Source organism: Phyllosticta citribraziliensis (genome assembly GCF_038025025.1).
Source record: "Phyllosticta citribraziliensis strain CPC 17464 chromosome Unknown J3D65scaffold_6, whole genome shotgun sequence".
NCBI classification, from domain to species: Eukaryota; Fungi; Ascomycota; class Dothideomycetes; order Botryosphaeriales; family Phyllostictaceae; genus Phyllosticta; species Phyllosticta citribraziliensis.
In genome coordinates this window covers 1,990,929-2,003,295 of record NW_027117343.1, presented here as the reverse complement: position 1 = coordinate 2,003,295, position 12,367 = coordinate 1,990,929, and the positions used below count along the sequence as shown (strand labels likewise).

The window sequence follows — 12,367 nt, the reverse complement described above, 5'->3', positions numbered from 1 at the left end:
GGCCATGGTGATGGAGCGTCTGGTGGGTCGGCGCGTGGTCCGGAGGTAGAAAGGGGTTTTGAGAAGGCTGTGCCAGGCCATAGTGATGGAGGCCATGCTGAATGTCAACGTTTGAGGATTGGCCTTCTTCTCCCGGGTTTTCGTGCACGGTGTACTCGAGGGAGAAGTCTCGATAGGATTTCGCCAGCGTTGCAAAAATGCATGGGGACTGCCAGAGCGGATTAGCTCTGGCAGGCTGCCCGTGTAAGACCTGAGCCAAAGTCTGCTGGAATTTCCCGGTTTGAGGCTCGGGGCCTGGGGTGAGGGGAGGCGTAGTAGCCGTGGTGGGCAGCGTTCAGGGTGTATCGCACGTGTTTGGGGTTCCCTTTCGCGTTTTGCTATAGCATAGCAGACGAACAGTCAGCGGGCAAGGGTTTCGTCCGGCACGGCAATAACAGGGGAGCTATCGGAGCGACGAGCGAGTAGTCGTTTGCGTCAGTGGTCGAGAGGGCGGTATGCGTTTTATCATAGCAGTGGCGCAGGTGGACGGTCCAGGAGCAACAGTGGTCAGTGTCCAAGAGAAAAGTGGCATCGAAATATCGCGGACTGGGCCTCTGTTCTCCACGTCCAATCCGCAGCCCTGTGCGATCACAACACGGCACAGAGGGTACAAGTTGCTCGAGCAGGCGCAGACGGCCTTGGTTCCTGAAGAGTGTTGCGCGCGAGCGCGCGCGAACGCTGGGCCCGGGCTGGACCAGCAACGCACTCCACCGCGAACAGATGCTGCGGTGATCATTTGCCTGGATCCGCAGTGGCCCAGTACCGATCCTCTGAGCCATCGCCGTCTCTGGTCATGTTGCAATGGCTGGGCGCACAAGATTGAAGGCACCGAGAAGACGACCAGAGCGACCGTACCAGAGCGACCGTGGCGGTCATTTTCTTACCTCTTGCCTGGAACGGCTGCAGCATCGCACTCTGTCCTCGACCACGCCGCATGTTGCATTGGGGGAGAAGTCTCACCGTCAGACGGGGTCGAATAGGAGGCGAGAAAACCGTTGCCGGCAGCGGGCCATGCCGGGGTGCGGGAGGCTTACAGCTTACAGCACATTGCGTCGTCTCAGAAACAAGGCGTAGGGAACAACTTTTGAGCGCGGCAGTCCCAAGCTGGAACGGGCGAGGCTTGCGGGCTGGCTGCGACGAATCCAACCTTGGGGTACGCAGGCCATCTTCATTGCACCGCAGCAGCGGCACGGGACCGCAGACGATGAAGTGCCGTGGGATGTGGACTTGGCCTTGGCCATTGTGCGGGCCATTGCCTCTCACTGACGCAAAGGGTCGCGGAGGCGAGGGTCAAGTAACCCAGACGAAAGCCGTTTCAGGCCGCACTATATGCGACGCCCCGGTCTATACTGGTCAAGGCAGCATAAAGGCCCTGTGAAGATCACCGCCGACACGGCCTTCGGTGGAGCGACACGCCGAGAACGCGGAACTTTTGACTTGTACAAAAGCCTCCAAATAGCAGCTCATGCGGCATGCGTGTAAAAGGCTGAGCGGTTGAATGTTTCGGCGACGAATGAGCCATGAATCGAAGGACGAATCTGACTCGGCGGTGGTCGAGGTGAAGGCCCGGCCGCAGCGTCAGCGCGGGGGCGCAAAAGGACAGCCAGGCATGCTGGTGGAAGCATGATGCGGGCGTAAGTCGAGCGCCATGACCGTCCGTCCAGATGAGGTACCGACAGAGCTTGAAGACGTTGGTCAGGGGAGATGATTGAAGGAAATGCCAGGCTGTAGAGTGGAAGGCGAGGAGGAAAGCTGACGGAAAATGGGCAGGACGGGAGTTGAACCAAGGTGGGCACGTGAGGCGCTAAGAACGTGGATGATCCCAAAATCCTCCAAGGCCTTGATCACCGTCATCGCATCGCCATCAACTCCCATCCAAACCATCCAGATGCCATAATCCATTGTCAGCAATATAATGTTGGCGACCCGTTCAGCTTGCTTTCCAACGGTCCCGCCCGTGCGCGCCTGATGAGCAGGGCACTCAGGCACGCTTCCCTCCCGTGTCTGGCGGGCCGTCAACGCCTTGACTCTTCACGGCACCGCCTGGGCCTGCGGCTGGTTTCTACCTACAGTGCTTATCCAAGCTGATGGGCGCGACCAGTAGAGCTCACTCATCCGAATATGGAGCGCTGCGTCTGCGTTTGTTCACGTCGCTTCGGCCCCTGGACCACGACGTTGAGCTTGTCGGCACCGCAACCGAAGCATATCTTCGCTCTGAACGCTCCCAAACCGGCAACACCGCGGGAAATCAGACTTTCTGACATCCCTTGAACTCTGGACAGCACTTCCTGTCTCAGAGTGCGATTTGTTTTTCGGATTCTGACCATCCGGCAGTTGTGATATGGGCAATCGCTGTGCCGGGGGCCAAGTCCGGCTTGCATATTCACAGAAATAGCCTTTGATGCCTTGGGACATGATTCGACCGTGCTCTACACCCTGTCCAAGCAAGTCCTCTCCTCCGGAATCCGACCTATCCAGTCGGCCCCCCTGGAGCTCCAGCCGCTTTCATAGAAGACTAAACCAGAGACGGTGGATTCCAATTTGGCATGTCTAAAACGGCCAATTTGACCCCAGTCTCCCGTCACCGGCCCAGGAATTCGAGCCCCGACAGCTTGGGAATGTAACAAGGTCGTGGAAATCTTATTCGCCATCTCGCGTAGCTGCCGCGCTGCTGCTGCTGCTGCTGCTGCGCCGCCGCGCACTGCTCTAGAGCGAATGTGGGATCATGACTCGGATACGCTTGCAACACTACACGTAGAAACTTTACTGGACAGACAGACACATCTATCGCCCAGGGAACGTCAGGCGACTAGAGCCGGCGCTGCGCTCGAGGGACCATGCACCGATTCGACTCCCGCCAGCCTGGTTGTCGAGGAGCAGGCCAGGCAGGGACAGGTGGATGGCTGCAGGAGTGGTGGGAAGAGAGCAAGCAAGGGTGAAGAAAAGCCAAAAAGACGCAGTAGAGGGTAAAAAAAAGTGCAGAAGCAACCAACAGCAGCAGCAAGTTTTTTGTGTTGCCCAGATGCGGAATCCCGCACCTCGCCATCCCTTCCGACTTGCTGTGTGCGTTGATATGTCGTGCCGTCCCAATTAGAAGAATGACCACTGGTATCATCATACTCGCCCAGATTGCCCAAAAATAAAAAAAATCCAGATGCGTGCCATGTGTTATGAGGACTGATGAAAGAAAGGGAAAGGAAAATGAAAAAGACCAGAGAATGCCCAAAGACTGGGATTCGCCAGCTACCAGCACCACCCGTCTGCCTCATGACCCAGGAAAGAAAACTGCCTCTTGTCAGAACTTTCCGCCAAAGTGTTCCTTCGCATACTGTTCGCAAGCCTGTCCGTCCCAAGTCAGCTCGTCAAGTCTCGTTCCAAAGCTTTTGTGGCAATCATGGGACAAGGCGGGCCAAAAGCCAATGTGTGATAATCGCGCAGTTCGCCGGCCGCCTTGGGCATGGTGCTGTGTTTCTTCACGACGCCACAGCTGCTTATCTCATCCGGGCTGGGGAACGCTCTTTGCTGGCCGAAGCGCGCAACCGTTCTACGACAGCACGGCTCGTCTGACACGCGTTGAACAAAAGGGAGAAATGAAAGGAAAGAAATCTGCATGAGCAACCGCGGGCACAATCAAGCGCCTCCTCTCGCAGAGCAGGGATCCGAATGGTCGATAGAACAAAGACGCGGGGAAAATGATTTGAGCGCACTCACCTTCGCAGGCTTGCCAACCTTGGCCCCAATGACTTTCCACTTGCTAGCTTCGTACTCTTTGATGGCGGCGAGTAGTGCGGCGCTCTGTTCACTCGCGGGCAGAGAGGAGGCCCGCCCTTTTGATCAGCCGAGCTCTTTGTCTTCCGCCACAGTCTCACAAACAGCAGTTCATGCGGTTGTCCGGCGGGCGCGGGATGATGAAGATTCTTTTTGGGGCTCACCTCGTCTTCGGCGAACTCGGCATAGTGCATGTCCTACAGCGTAACGGCGACACAGGTCAGTAACGTTGCGCGAAGAAGGGCAAGCCCTCTCATAGTCTGTGTGTATGTGTATGTGTGCCCGTGTGAGAGAGGGTCGACGTGTCCGAGACTCTTGCTCAGCTCTTTGGCCGCCGAAGAAGCGCAAACGGACGGAAGAGGAAATGGAGGGTGACGTGGAGAAAGACTCATGGGAGACAGACAGAGGAGGTGGTGGGGGACATAGGGGTAACGTACCTTGTACCAGTGCTTTTTCACGCTGCCCTCGGTCCGGGTAGGAAAGGTCTACACGCGCGCAGCCGTCAGTCCCCACCGTGTAAGTCGATACGTCACTTGGTCCGCGTTGATCGCCTTCTTCAAAAGCCCGCACCTGTCCCCCTCTTCTTGACCACAGTCGCCCTCATCTTACGTCTCCCCTCACACAAAGAGCGCGGGGTCCGCCTTACCTTTGCAATCTCACTCCAGCTGTTTCCTGCGTCCCTCATAATCTTCAGCCGCTGCTCCTCGGCCGCAGTCCAGGGCGTGTTCGTCCTCCCCTTTTTCGGCGGCGGCGGCTGTACCGCCCCAGCGCCCGCCACCACGCCCCCTTCTGCCATTATCGCCGGGTCCCCTCCTCCTGGCCCCCCTCCTCCACCCGCTGCTCCGAGTCCAGCCGGATCCGTATACGCTGTCGTCCCTGCTCCGGTCGCCGTCACGCTCGCCGGCGCAATCGTCGCCGTGTTGGGCGCGAGCTGCGCCGTTGCACCGGTTACTGCTCCGGACGCGCGTCGTTTGCGTGGGTTTGTCGGTGATCCGCCTGCTGTTGCCGACGTTGATCCAATGGGTGCAGGCTGCTGAGCGTAAGCGGTGCCAGCAAAAGGGTCAACCACAGCGGGTGCCGCCGTGGCATTGCCTGCTCCGGCTGCGGCAGCAGCTTGTTGGGAGGTAGCAAATGCGCCGGGCCCGGTTGCGCCGAATGAGTCGCCAGAGACGGTGAGCTGGGAGGGAGAAGCAGAAAGGGGTGTTGGTTTGAGGTTGCGTTTGGATGACGACCTAAGTGGACATGTCAAGTTAGACCTATCGGAGACAAAAGAAAAGGTACAGTCGAATACGTGACTGCTTGTAGCGCGAGGTAAAAAGTTGTCGTGAATAGATTCGTCTCGAGTCATGCTGAAGAGTTGTAGACCGGAAAGTACTCACGACATGGTTATTGACGCCGCCTATTGGTCTGTTTAGTCTGTTGCTGAGTGTTGACTTGTCTGTGACTCCTCTTTCTCGCAACAGTTTGGTTTTCTTCTCTTTCCAACGTCCTCACGATAGGGCTGCTGCTATCTCGGCGCTGCACCTACTTAGTTTCCGCAGCTCATACTGCGCACAGCCAAGTCTTATTCTTAATAGCCTACCGAGCCCGTAATCAACGGAGCGGGCCGGCTGCGGTTGAGAAGTGGATTTTAAATATGCTTGGTCGGGACCGTTTTCGTCGGATTTGACTTTGTTCTGTTTTGAAACACGCCGAGGGGGAAACAACTGGTCTTCGGCAGTGCTTGTCCTTCTTTCGGCGGCGCGAGCGGAAGTGTACTCGGCGTAGCAACCCGGCAAGTCGTGGTTGTCAATGATGTCCGATGTGGGAAAGTTGCTATTGTTGGCCAAGTGAAGTGACGCTGATCCAGCCTTGCAATTTGGTCCAACTGCGGCTCTTTTCTTGTCCGTCCAGTCGTTCGCAGGACAGGGGACTTTCAAGGTGTCTCTTCCTGGTCAGAGAACCAACATGTCGACTGCGCAGCTGCAGCAGGTTGAAGTGGTTGCGGGGATAAGGATGTTTGGTTGCGTTGAAGGCGCAACACGTACGGAGTCAGCAAGTCAAAGGAGGGGAAGGGACAAGGGAAGCTGCTGCGATTCGGCGGATGGGTGAGAAACGTGACCGACAGGGTAATTGGACTGGCAAAACGACGGCTACAAGCGGTTAGGGTATCGGGAGGTATTCTTTCTGGCCAGTAGCGGTAGAAGATGGCGCTGCCGAGACCAGCAGCAGGGACGCTAGACGAGCTTGCGAGTGCTGCTATGGTCGTCGTGGATAGCGTTGCTGGTAGCGCCGGTGGAGCAGCTGGCGGTGATGGGCCGAGTGGTGGTGATCTTGGAACGGCGGTCGATCAGTGACGCACTGCTTTTCGACTGCTTCTCATGCAGCAAGGGGGCGGAGGGGAGGGGCCTCAAGAGCGAGCTAAGACGCGGGAGCAAGTCAGATGAGGTTGAGAGGAAGGCGGAGGAGGCGTAGAAAGAAATCAGCAGAAGTCAGCAGAAAGACGAAGAGACGCGCGCGACACTGAGCGACAAGGCCAGACGAAGGCAGGTATGTAGAGAACAGAGGTCGCCGAGAGCAATCATCAGCAGCAAGCAGCAGCGGGTGCGCACGCGATGATCCAAGCCCGTACGCGCAGCCAGTTGCATTTTGCGAGCAAGGGTAAGGCAAGTAGGCCTCATTGCTCTCTTCCCCTCTGACCTCGAGACCGGGGGCTGGCGACAGTTGGACAGGGCACGCAAGCCAAACATGACAAGCCATGTTCAGGCCCCTTCCGCATTCATACACCACATCATTCATCATTCAAGAGGCGCGTTTCGTGTTCGGAGACCCTCCGATGTTTTCTGGACTGGTAACTCATGCCTCAGGTTGCTGTCTCTGCCCGCCGGACCGAACTCGTATACAGAGTTGATGCTGCCGGGTAATGATACAACTTGCCACCAGTTGCTCTGTCCCTGCCTACCTGCTGTGCGATCCAGTCGCTTTGTCAACGCACGGGTTTTGCCTTGAGGGCACGCGGATTCCGGCTAGCCACGCACGCGAGCGGTGCGCCGGCGCATAAGCATGGCCCGCGAGCAAGGCCTGCCACTCGCTGGGCGCAAAAAATTGGACATGGTAGGGTCTAAGTGTAATTGAGAGCGGACGGTGCGGAGACTCTGAGAAGGGAGGGGAAACGAGGAACATGTGTTGTGGGCAGAAACAAATACAGGCGGATCGTTTCCCTCTGGTTCCGTCTCCCTGTCGGTCCGCCCGAGGGCATAAAGTCGATCTCGGAAGCGGTCCATCGGACTGGACTCTACTCGTGGCCGTCAGTCGTGGCTTTGGTCATGACGCTGCCAGGATGCCGGGGCGCCGACAGGTGGTGATGTTTCTGGCGTATAGCAGGAGTAGCGGATACGCGGGATCGTGCCTGACGGAAGCTGGGAAAACGAGGTAGACAATACCTCCGGCCGACGTCTTGGGATGTGTGGTTTTGGATAGTGAGGGGTGGGCGTGCGGGGTAGGTCTTGGAGGGTGGTGGCGGCTGGGGATCCATTGGGCCGTGGGCGCGACGGTGCAAGCGATAGGACGGCGGGCGTTGTTGCAGCGACGACGCTCGTTCTCTCTCTCTCGTGAGCATGCAGACCAAACCTGATTGTCGTCACGCGCGTCCGCCAAAGCCGCAGCGCAGGCGGGCGTCGCCGAGCCGTGAGATTCTTCATGCAGCGCGCGACAGGCAGGCAGGCAGGCTGGCTGAGGTTGTGCGGCATCGGGTTGCTGAGGTCAGGTCAGGTCAGGTCAGAGAACAGCCCTACGAGGACGCAAACAGAAGCAATGGGCTGAGCCTGCGTGTTGCAGATTGCGAGTAAGGTGACGAGTCTGAGGCCGACGGGCGTGGTGTTCACTCGACGTTGGCCATCCATGGGGGAGGGGAGGTGACGTGGGGAGCGAGCTAAGCCCGAGGAGAGTTAGTCCCGAAGTCGCTCGCTTCCGTTGGTCGTCGTCGTCGCTGCGCTGCGCTGCGCTGCACGGCACCTCTTCATCCACCACGCACGCACAATGCCTCCTCCCGTCCAGATCGAATCATCATGCTCTCCAGCCTCGTCCAAAATGCGCTCCAGTCCATTGGCTGTTGCGCCACCGCATCTGACCCTTCACATGTCGACCAAACACGCCGACGTCTGCGCCATGGCAATGCTGACCAATGCCGCTCTCGCCTGTCGTCGCAGCAGCAAACAACGCCCTGCCTCGTCGTCCATTCATGGTGACATTTGACGTCTTGTTTCCCGCCGCCACACCTCTCGCCGACCCTTGAGACGGCCGTGGTGCCACACGTACGTTTGAGCCTCCTCGCTGCCAAGAAGGTCGACCTCGCGCCGTCGAAGGAGCGGACAACGAGACCGTCTGCCTATCCACCTGAACCAGAGACTGTCTGCAGTCGCGCAATGCCATCGCTCGAGACGTGTTCGGTTGCCGTTAAACTTTTGGCACGCACGTTGCTTTTTCGCCTGTCCCGCCCGTCTGCCCCGGCGCAGAGAGGACCGACTCTGGACCTGCACCTCACCTCTCCCCAGCGACAGTGACATGGCTGAGGTTAAAAAAGAGACACAGCGCGGCCCGCCGTGCGGCCAGGCTACCAACGCATGAGATTTCAGACATGGTTATATTTTGGCTGCACACGATCCACACGTGTTTCTCCATTCTGCTAGCGCCCGGCGCATCAAGGCTTGTTCGTTATCCCAGGGTCCGCAATCAGTCCCTCGCATGAGATGGGATACGGAGGCTCTCTAACCGTTTAGAAACTGCCTCCAGCCCTCCTCAGAACAGCGACTCCCTCATGCGCCCGTGCTTCAGCTTGCCCACGCTTGACTGCCCGCGCTTCCCAGGATGCCCCCCAGCCTAGCTTTCAACCGCCTCGCCCTACTGCCGGGACCCCCAGCCGCACTACTCGAAGCGGAAGTGCGAGAGACACAGCTTCGTCGAATGCGCGCTGATCCCGAGGTTTGCAAATCCTTGGTTTTGTTGCAGCTCCTGGCCGCATGGCTGTTTTGGAAACTCAACCTACATCATGTCTTTTCTCCAATCATGATGCGCCTAGGACACTCTTGAACCGGCCGTCAGAACAATCTTAGCTTGCTTGGTCCGCCGCCCAGGATCTATAGTTATATATGCACCCACCTCTGCCGCAGTCTTCCCTTCTCCAAAACGATAATTTTATACTGTCCCTCTGTCGGTTGAGGATTCGGCTCCAATTCCAACTTGCGTTCGTTACAGACCCACTGGCTGGGCTTATCAACGCACATTGCTGGCCAATCGATACACTACAACATATATCCAGGACCTCACCGACTAAATCAGATGGCGCATCACCGCAGGAACCCTTCTATAGCCTCGTTCAGTGATATGGAAAACCCCTCGCTGTTGAGATCCCGCAAAATGTCAACCGGAGGCAACAGGTCGTGGTCTGAGGAGGAGGTCAGTCAAGCTATTCCTCTCGCCTAGTTCTTACTGACTTGTACCAGGAAACCTATCTGCTTCAGACGCGCATGCAAAAAATGCCTTACAAGCACATTGCCCAACACCTGAAAAAGACCGAACTAGCTTGTCGTCTTCACTTTCACCAATTGAGCCATGGCTCACACCGCCGAAAACGGAATGCTTCCATTTCCTCCTCTGGTACTGCCGTGTCCATGGGCTCCACCGCGGACAATTCCCCCCGCTCGCAATTCTCTCTCCCCAACGACTTGGTGGAGGAACCTCAGAACATCACCCCTCCTCGACAGCAAACTCCAATGACGAGGCAAAGCCCCTTGCATCAACACCATATGGAAATGTCCCCTGCCCAACAGCAAAAGATAATATTGCCACGTCTCCATCCGAGGCTCATTACTCCTCAGCAATCTCCGGAGCCTAGAGCTGCTCTCCGCGTCGACACTGGCGTTGGAAGTGCCAGACCTGGGTTCCCCTTCCACCACCATGGCTTCGCTCCTCCAGGCATGCAGCCGATGCGCATGTCTAACCCCAGTTCCCTTAGCATGGACACAAGACTGTCCGACTCCCGCTCACACAGTCCCATGTCATCAGTCGGACCAGTCGACACTGCCCGCCTCCGTTCAATTTATGAAGCGCACCGTTCAGCGTTTTGGGCCACGATTGCAGCAGATTACGGTCCTGACGTGTCAGCCGCTCAGCTCGAAGACATTTGGAAAAGGGGCGGTATGAAGAGCCCTCTTGTCCCCAACATGGGTATGGGAATCCACGTCCCACGACCGCCGACGCCTCCTGATGCTGAAGGAGTGAGTCCCCTGGAATCGGGAAGACAACTGCACGTGCCACCAGGGCAAAATAGATGGTCATCGGTGAACAGTGCGGATCGAAGACCGCTTGAGCGCTCATTGAGTGAGCAGAGCGTTCCCGTTGCTGCGCTGCTCACCGAGGACAGGAATCCCCGGTAATGGGCCATGTTACGAGGGTATGGCGAAAGGCGTTTGGGCGCAAAGGAAGGCTTCGTTGCCGAAATGGTCACAACGGAGTTTCAGGAGTTAGATCTGATCGTCGTATTTGGAGATTTTTCTCGTCTTTCTCGACATTCTTTCAGCAGCTGATGAGATCAGCTTTTTTCCACAGCTTATCGCCGCTCGCTTGGGCTTAATTTCCACCTTGTATAATTTTTCTACCGCATTGTGGTAATACCCCGACGGGCGGCCAGTTCTACTTTCGAATTTACTCACGATTGACGAATGATGGGACCAACAACAACGCACTGCGAAACGTGGGGATGCATGATGGCGGAAAGCAATCATCATTTACTCGACAAAAATTTGCAAGTTTCGCTACACCTGGCTGCGAACGCCAGGCTATCTTGTCTCGGACACATTTAAGATGGGGGTTGCAGAGCCAAACCAAAGAGACGGGAGCAGATGTGACGCATGAACGAGGCGATCGAAGCGATTCCCATACTCGACCGGATATATGATGAACGGTTTGAGAGACGGTCACTGCAACCGTCGACCTTGGCAGTCACTCATCGTCAGCTAGTCGGCATGCTGGACTCTCAAGACTGAGCCGTCATCAGGATATTTGACAACGTCAACAATCCCTCAGCAGTCAGCACCTTCATCGGCCTGTCTCTGTTGCCATGTACGGCACACTTGCATGGTCGGCCGGAGTCGTGCGTCATGAAACGATCCGCCAGCCACGCTCCGTTTTAAGTCGAGTCGTCGGGCTAGCTTTTCTCATCCTTCGTTCGTTCCTTTGACGCAGACGCCAAGCCAGCCACCCCGTGAGCCAAAACGGCGACCTGGGAGAGTGGGCCATTCACAAGAGCCGCATAGTCAGCCGACGTGCGGCATGTCAAAGCTAAACGTAACGGTCTTTTTCAATCGTACTTCCGAGGCCTACTGGCACACACAGAGCTTCATGAATGAGAGCTTGGCCAAGCTTTTTCGAGACTCAAGCACTCCAAGACGAGACAAGCTTTTCCTGCCTGCCAAGGAGAGCTTGATATGGGAATTTTTTGAAGATGGGGTCCAGCCAATTGCTGTGGAAGGATTCGTACAGCGCAGAATATTCAGCTCTCTACCACAACCTCCCGAACACGAGACCGACAATCACGGGTTCTTTCTTTTCTCTCGTATCTCCCTCATCTCACCGCATCTTTCGCAGTCTACGCTTCCCCACGCACAACTTGCAGGAAGACGATGCCCTTGCCAAGTTTTGGTCGTCTCTTGGCTGCTCCCGAGCTAGAACTTAGCGCCCGCAACTCAACCCATTCCACCCTGCTTGCCCGCTTCCGTTACCTTAACGTAACCCTGCTAGCGTCCGCAATCTGGTCTGCCAACTTGCCCGGGTTCGCCGCTAATCCCATACTGGACTCTGGTAGGCTGTCGGCGAATCGGAGTTTGCAAGACGTACGAGTCTCGGGGCAAGGGGTCGCACGAAGGCCGTCTCCCTGAAACGTGGAAGCGTGGGAGAAGCAGAGCGAGTGGACATGCTGCTTTGGGTTCTAGGGGGGTTCGCGCGCCCGTCGTGCTCATGGCGTGCATACGAGGATCAAGGTTGGTTGAAGGTACCTTAATCCTACCAATCTGCTGGCCACGAACAACCATAACCACTAAGCCAGTCCCTGACCGACACCGACTGATGAGCTCAGAGACCTTGTCAATGCCAGAGGGAAGGTTCCGTCGTGGGCAAATCTTTCTTTTGTGGTCGAGATGCCGAGCTGAAAGAATGACTCGTAGTCGTTGGTTTTGAAGCTGCTGTCCAGTTGGCTCAGCGCTCGTTATCCACCGCGTGGTCTGCAGACCGCCCGTCGATATTGCTTGCAGCAAGACGGTCTCCGCTACAGGTGATTCGCGCGGTCGTCGGCGCGCGAGTACTTGCGTGGCAGGCAATCAAGCAAGCAAATTCAACGTTGCGACTGTCTGCGTAACTGAAGTGTACGAGTGGGTCGATATAAACTTCTGACCCATGCATGCATCCAACGGTACGGAAGATCCCTCCCTCCTGCATCTTCCCCCTTCACAACCACCACCACGCACCCCACAGAGATGTCCTGGTTGCATGTACAAACGCACTTGGACCCCATGGTTACCCGCCCGCC

General features: G+C 56.9%; 3 protein-coding genes across 3 annotated transcripts; 1 reads left to right on the top strand and 2 right to left on the bottom strand.

The window, feature by feature from the left end:
- Positions 1 to 3,145: 3,145 nt before the first annotated feature.
- On the bottom strand, positions 3,146 to 5,399 carry J3D65DRAFT_380180 (uncharacterized protein). Its single transcript, XM_066795771.1, has 6 exons — positions 5,187 to 5,399; positions 4,900 to 5,039; positions 4,454 to 4,683; positions 4,245 to 4,292; positions 3,751 to 4,004; positions 3,146 to 3,379 (listed from the first exon to the last, which is right to left on the bottom strand). The coding sequence occupies exons 1-6, from the start codon at positions 5,189 to 5,191 to the stop codon at positions 3,283 to 3,285; spliced, it is 774 nt and encodes a 257-aa protein (XP_066655572.1). The 5' UTR covers positions 5,192 to 5,399; the 3' UTR covers positions 3,146 to 3,282.
- A 1,261-nt stretch (positions 5,400 to 6,660) lies between these two features.
- On the bottom strand, positions 6,661 to 7,680 carry J3D65DRAFT_625467 (uncharacterized protein). The gene is made up of 2 exons (XM_066800343.1): positions 7,143 to 7,680; positions 6,661 to 7,081 (listed from the first exon to the last, which is right to left on the bottom strand). The coding sequence occupies exons 1-2, from the start codon at positions 7,403 to 7,405 to the stop codon at positions 6,745 to 6,747; spliced, it is 600 nt and encodes a 199-aa protein (XP_066655571.1). The 5' UTR covers positions 7,406 to 7,680; the 3' UTR covers positions 6,661 to 6,744.
- Positions 7,681 to 9,201: 1,521 nt separating this feature from the next.
- Positions 9,202 to 10,220, top strand: J3D65DRAFT_603401 (uncharacterized protein; the record flags this gene model as incomplete). The annotated part of the gene is made up of 2 exons (XM_066798209.1): positions 9,202 to 9,240; positions 9,288 to 10,220. 2 exons carry the CDS (start codon positions 9,202 to 9,204, stop codon positions 10,218 to 10,220), a joined length of 972 nt encoding a protein of 323 aa, XP_066655570.1.
- Positions 10,221 to 12,367: the final 2,147 nt, after the last annotated feature.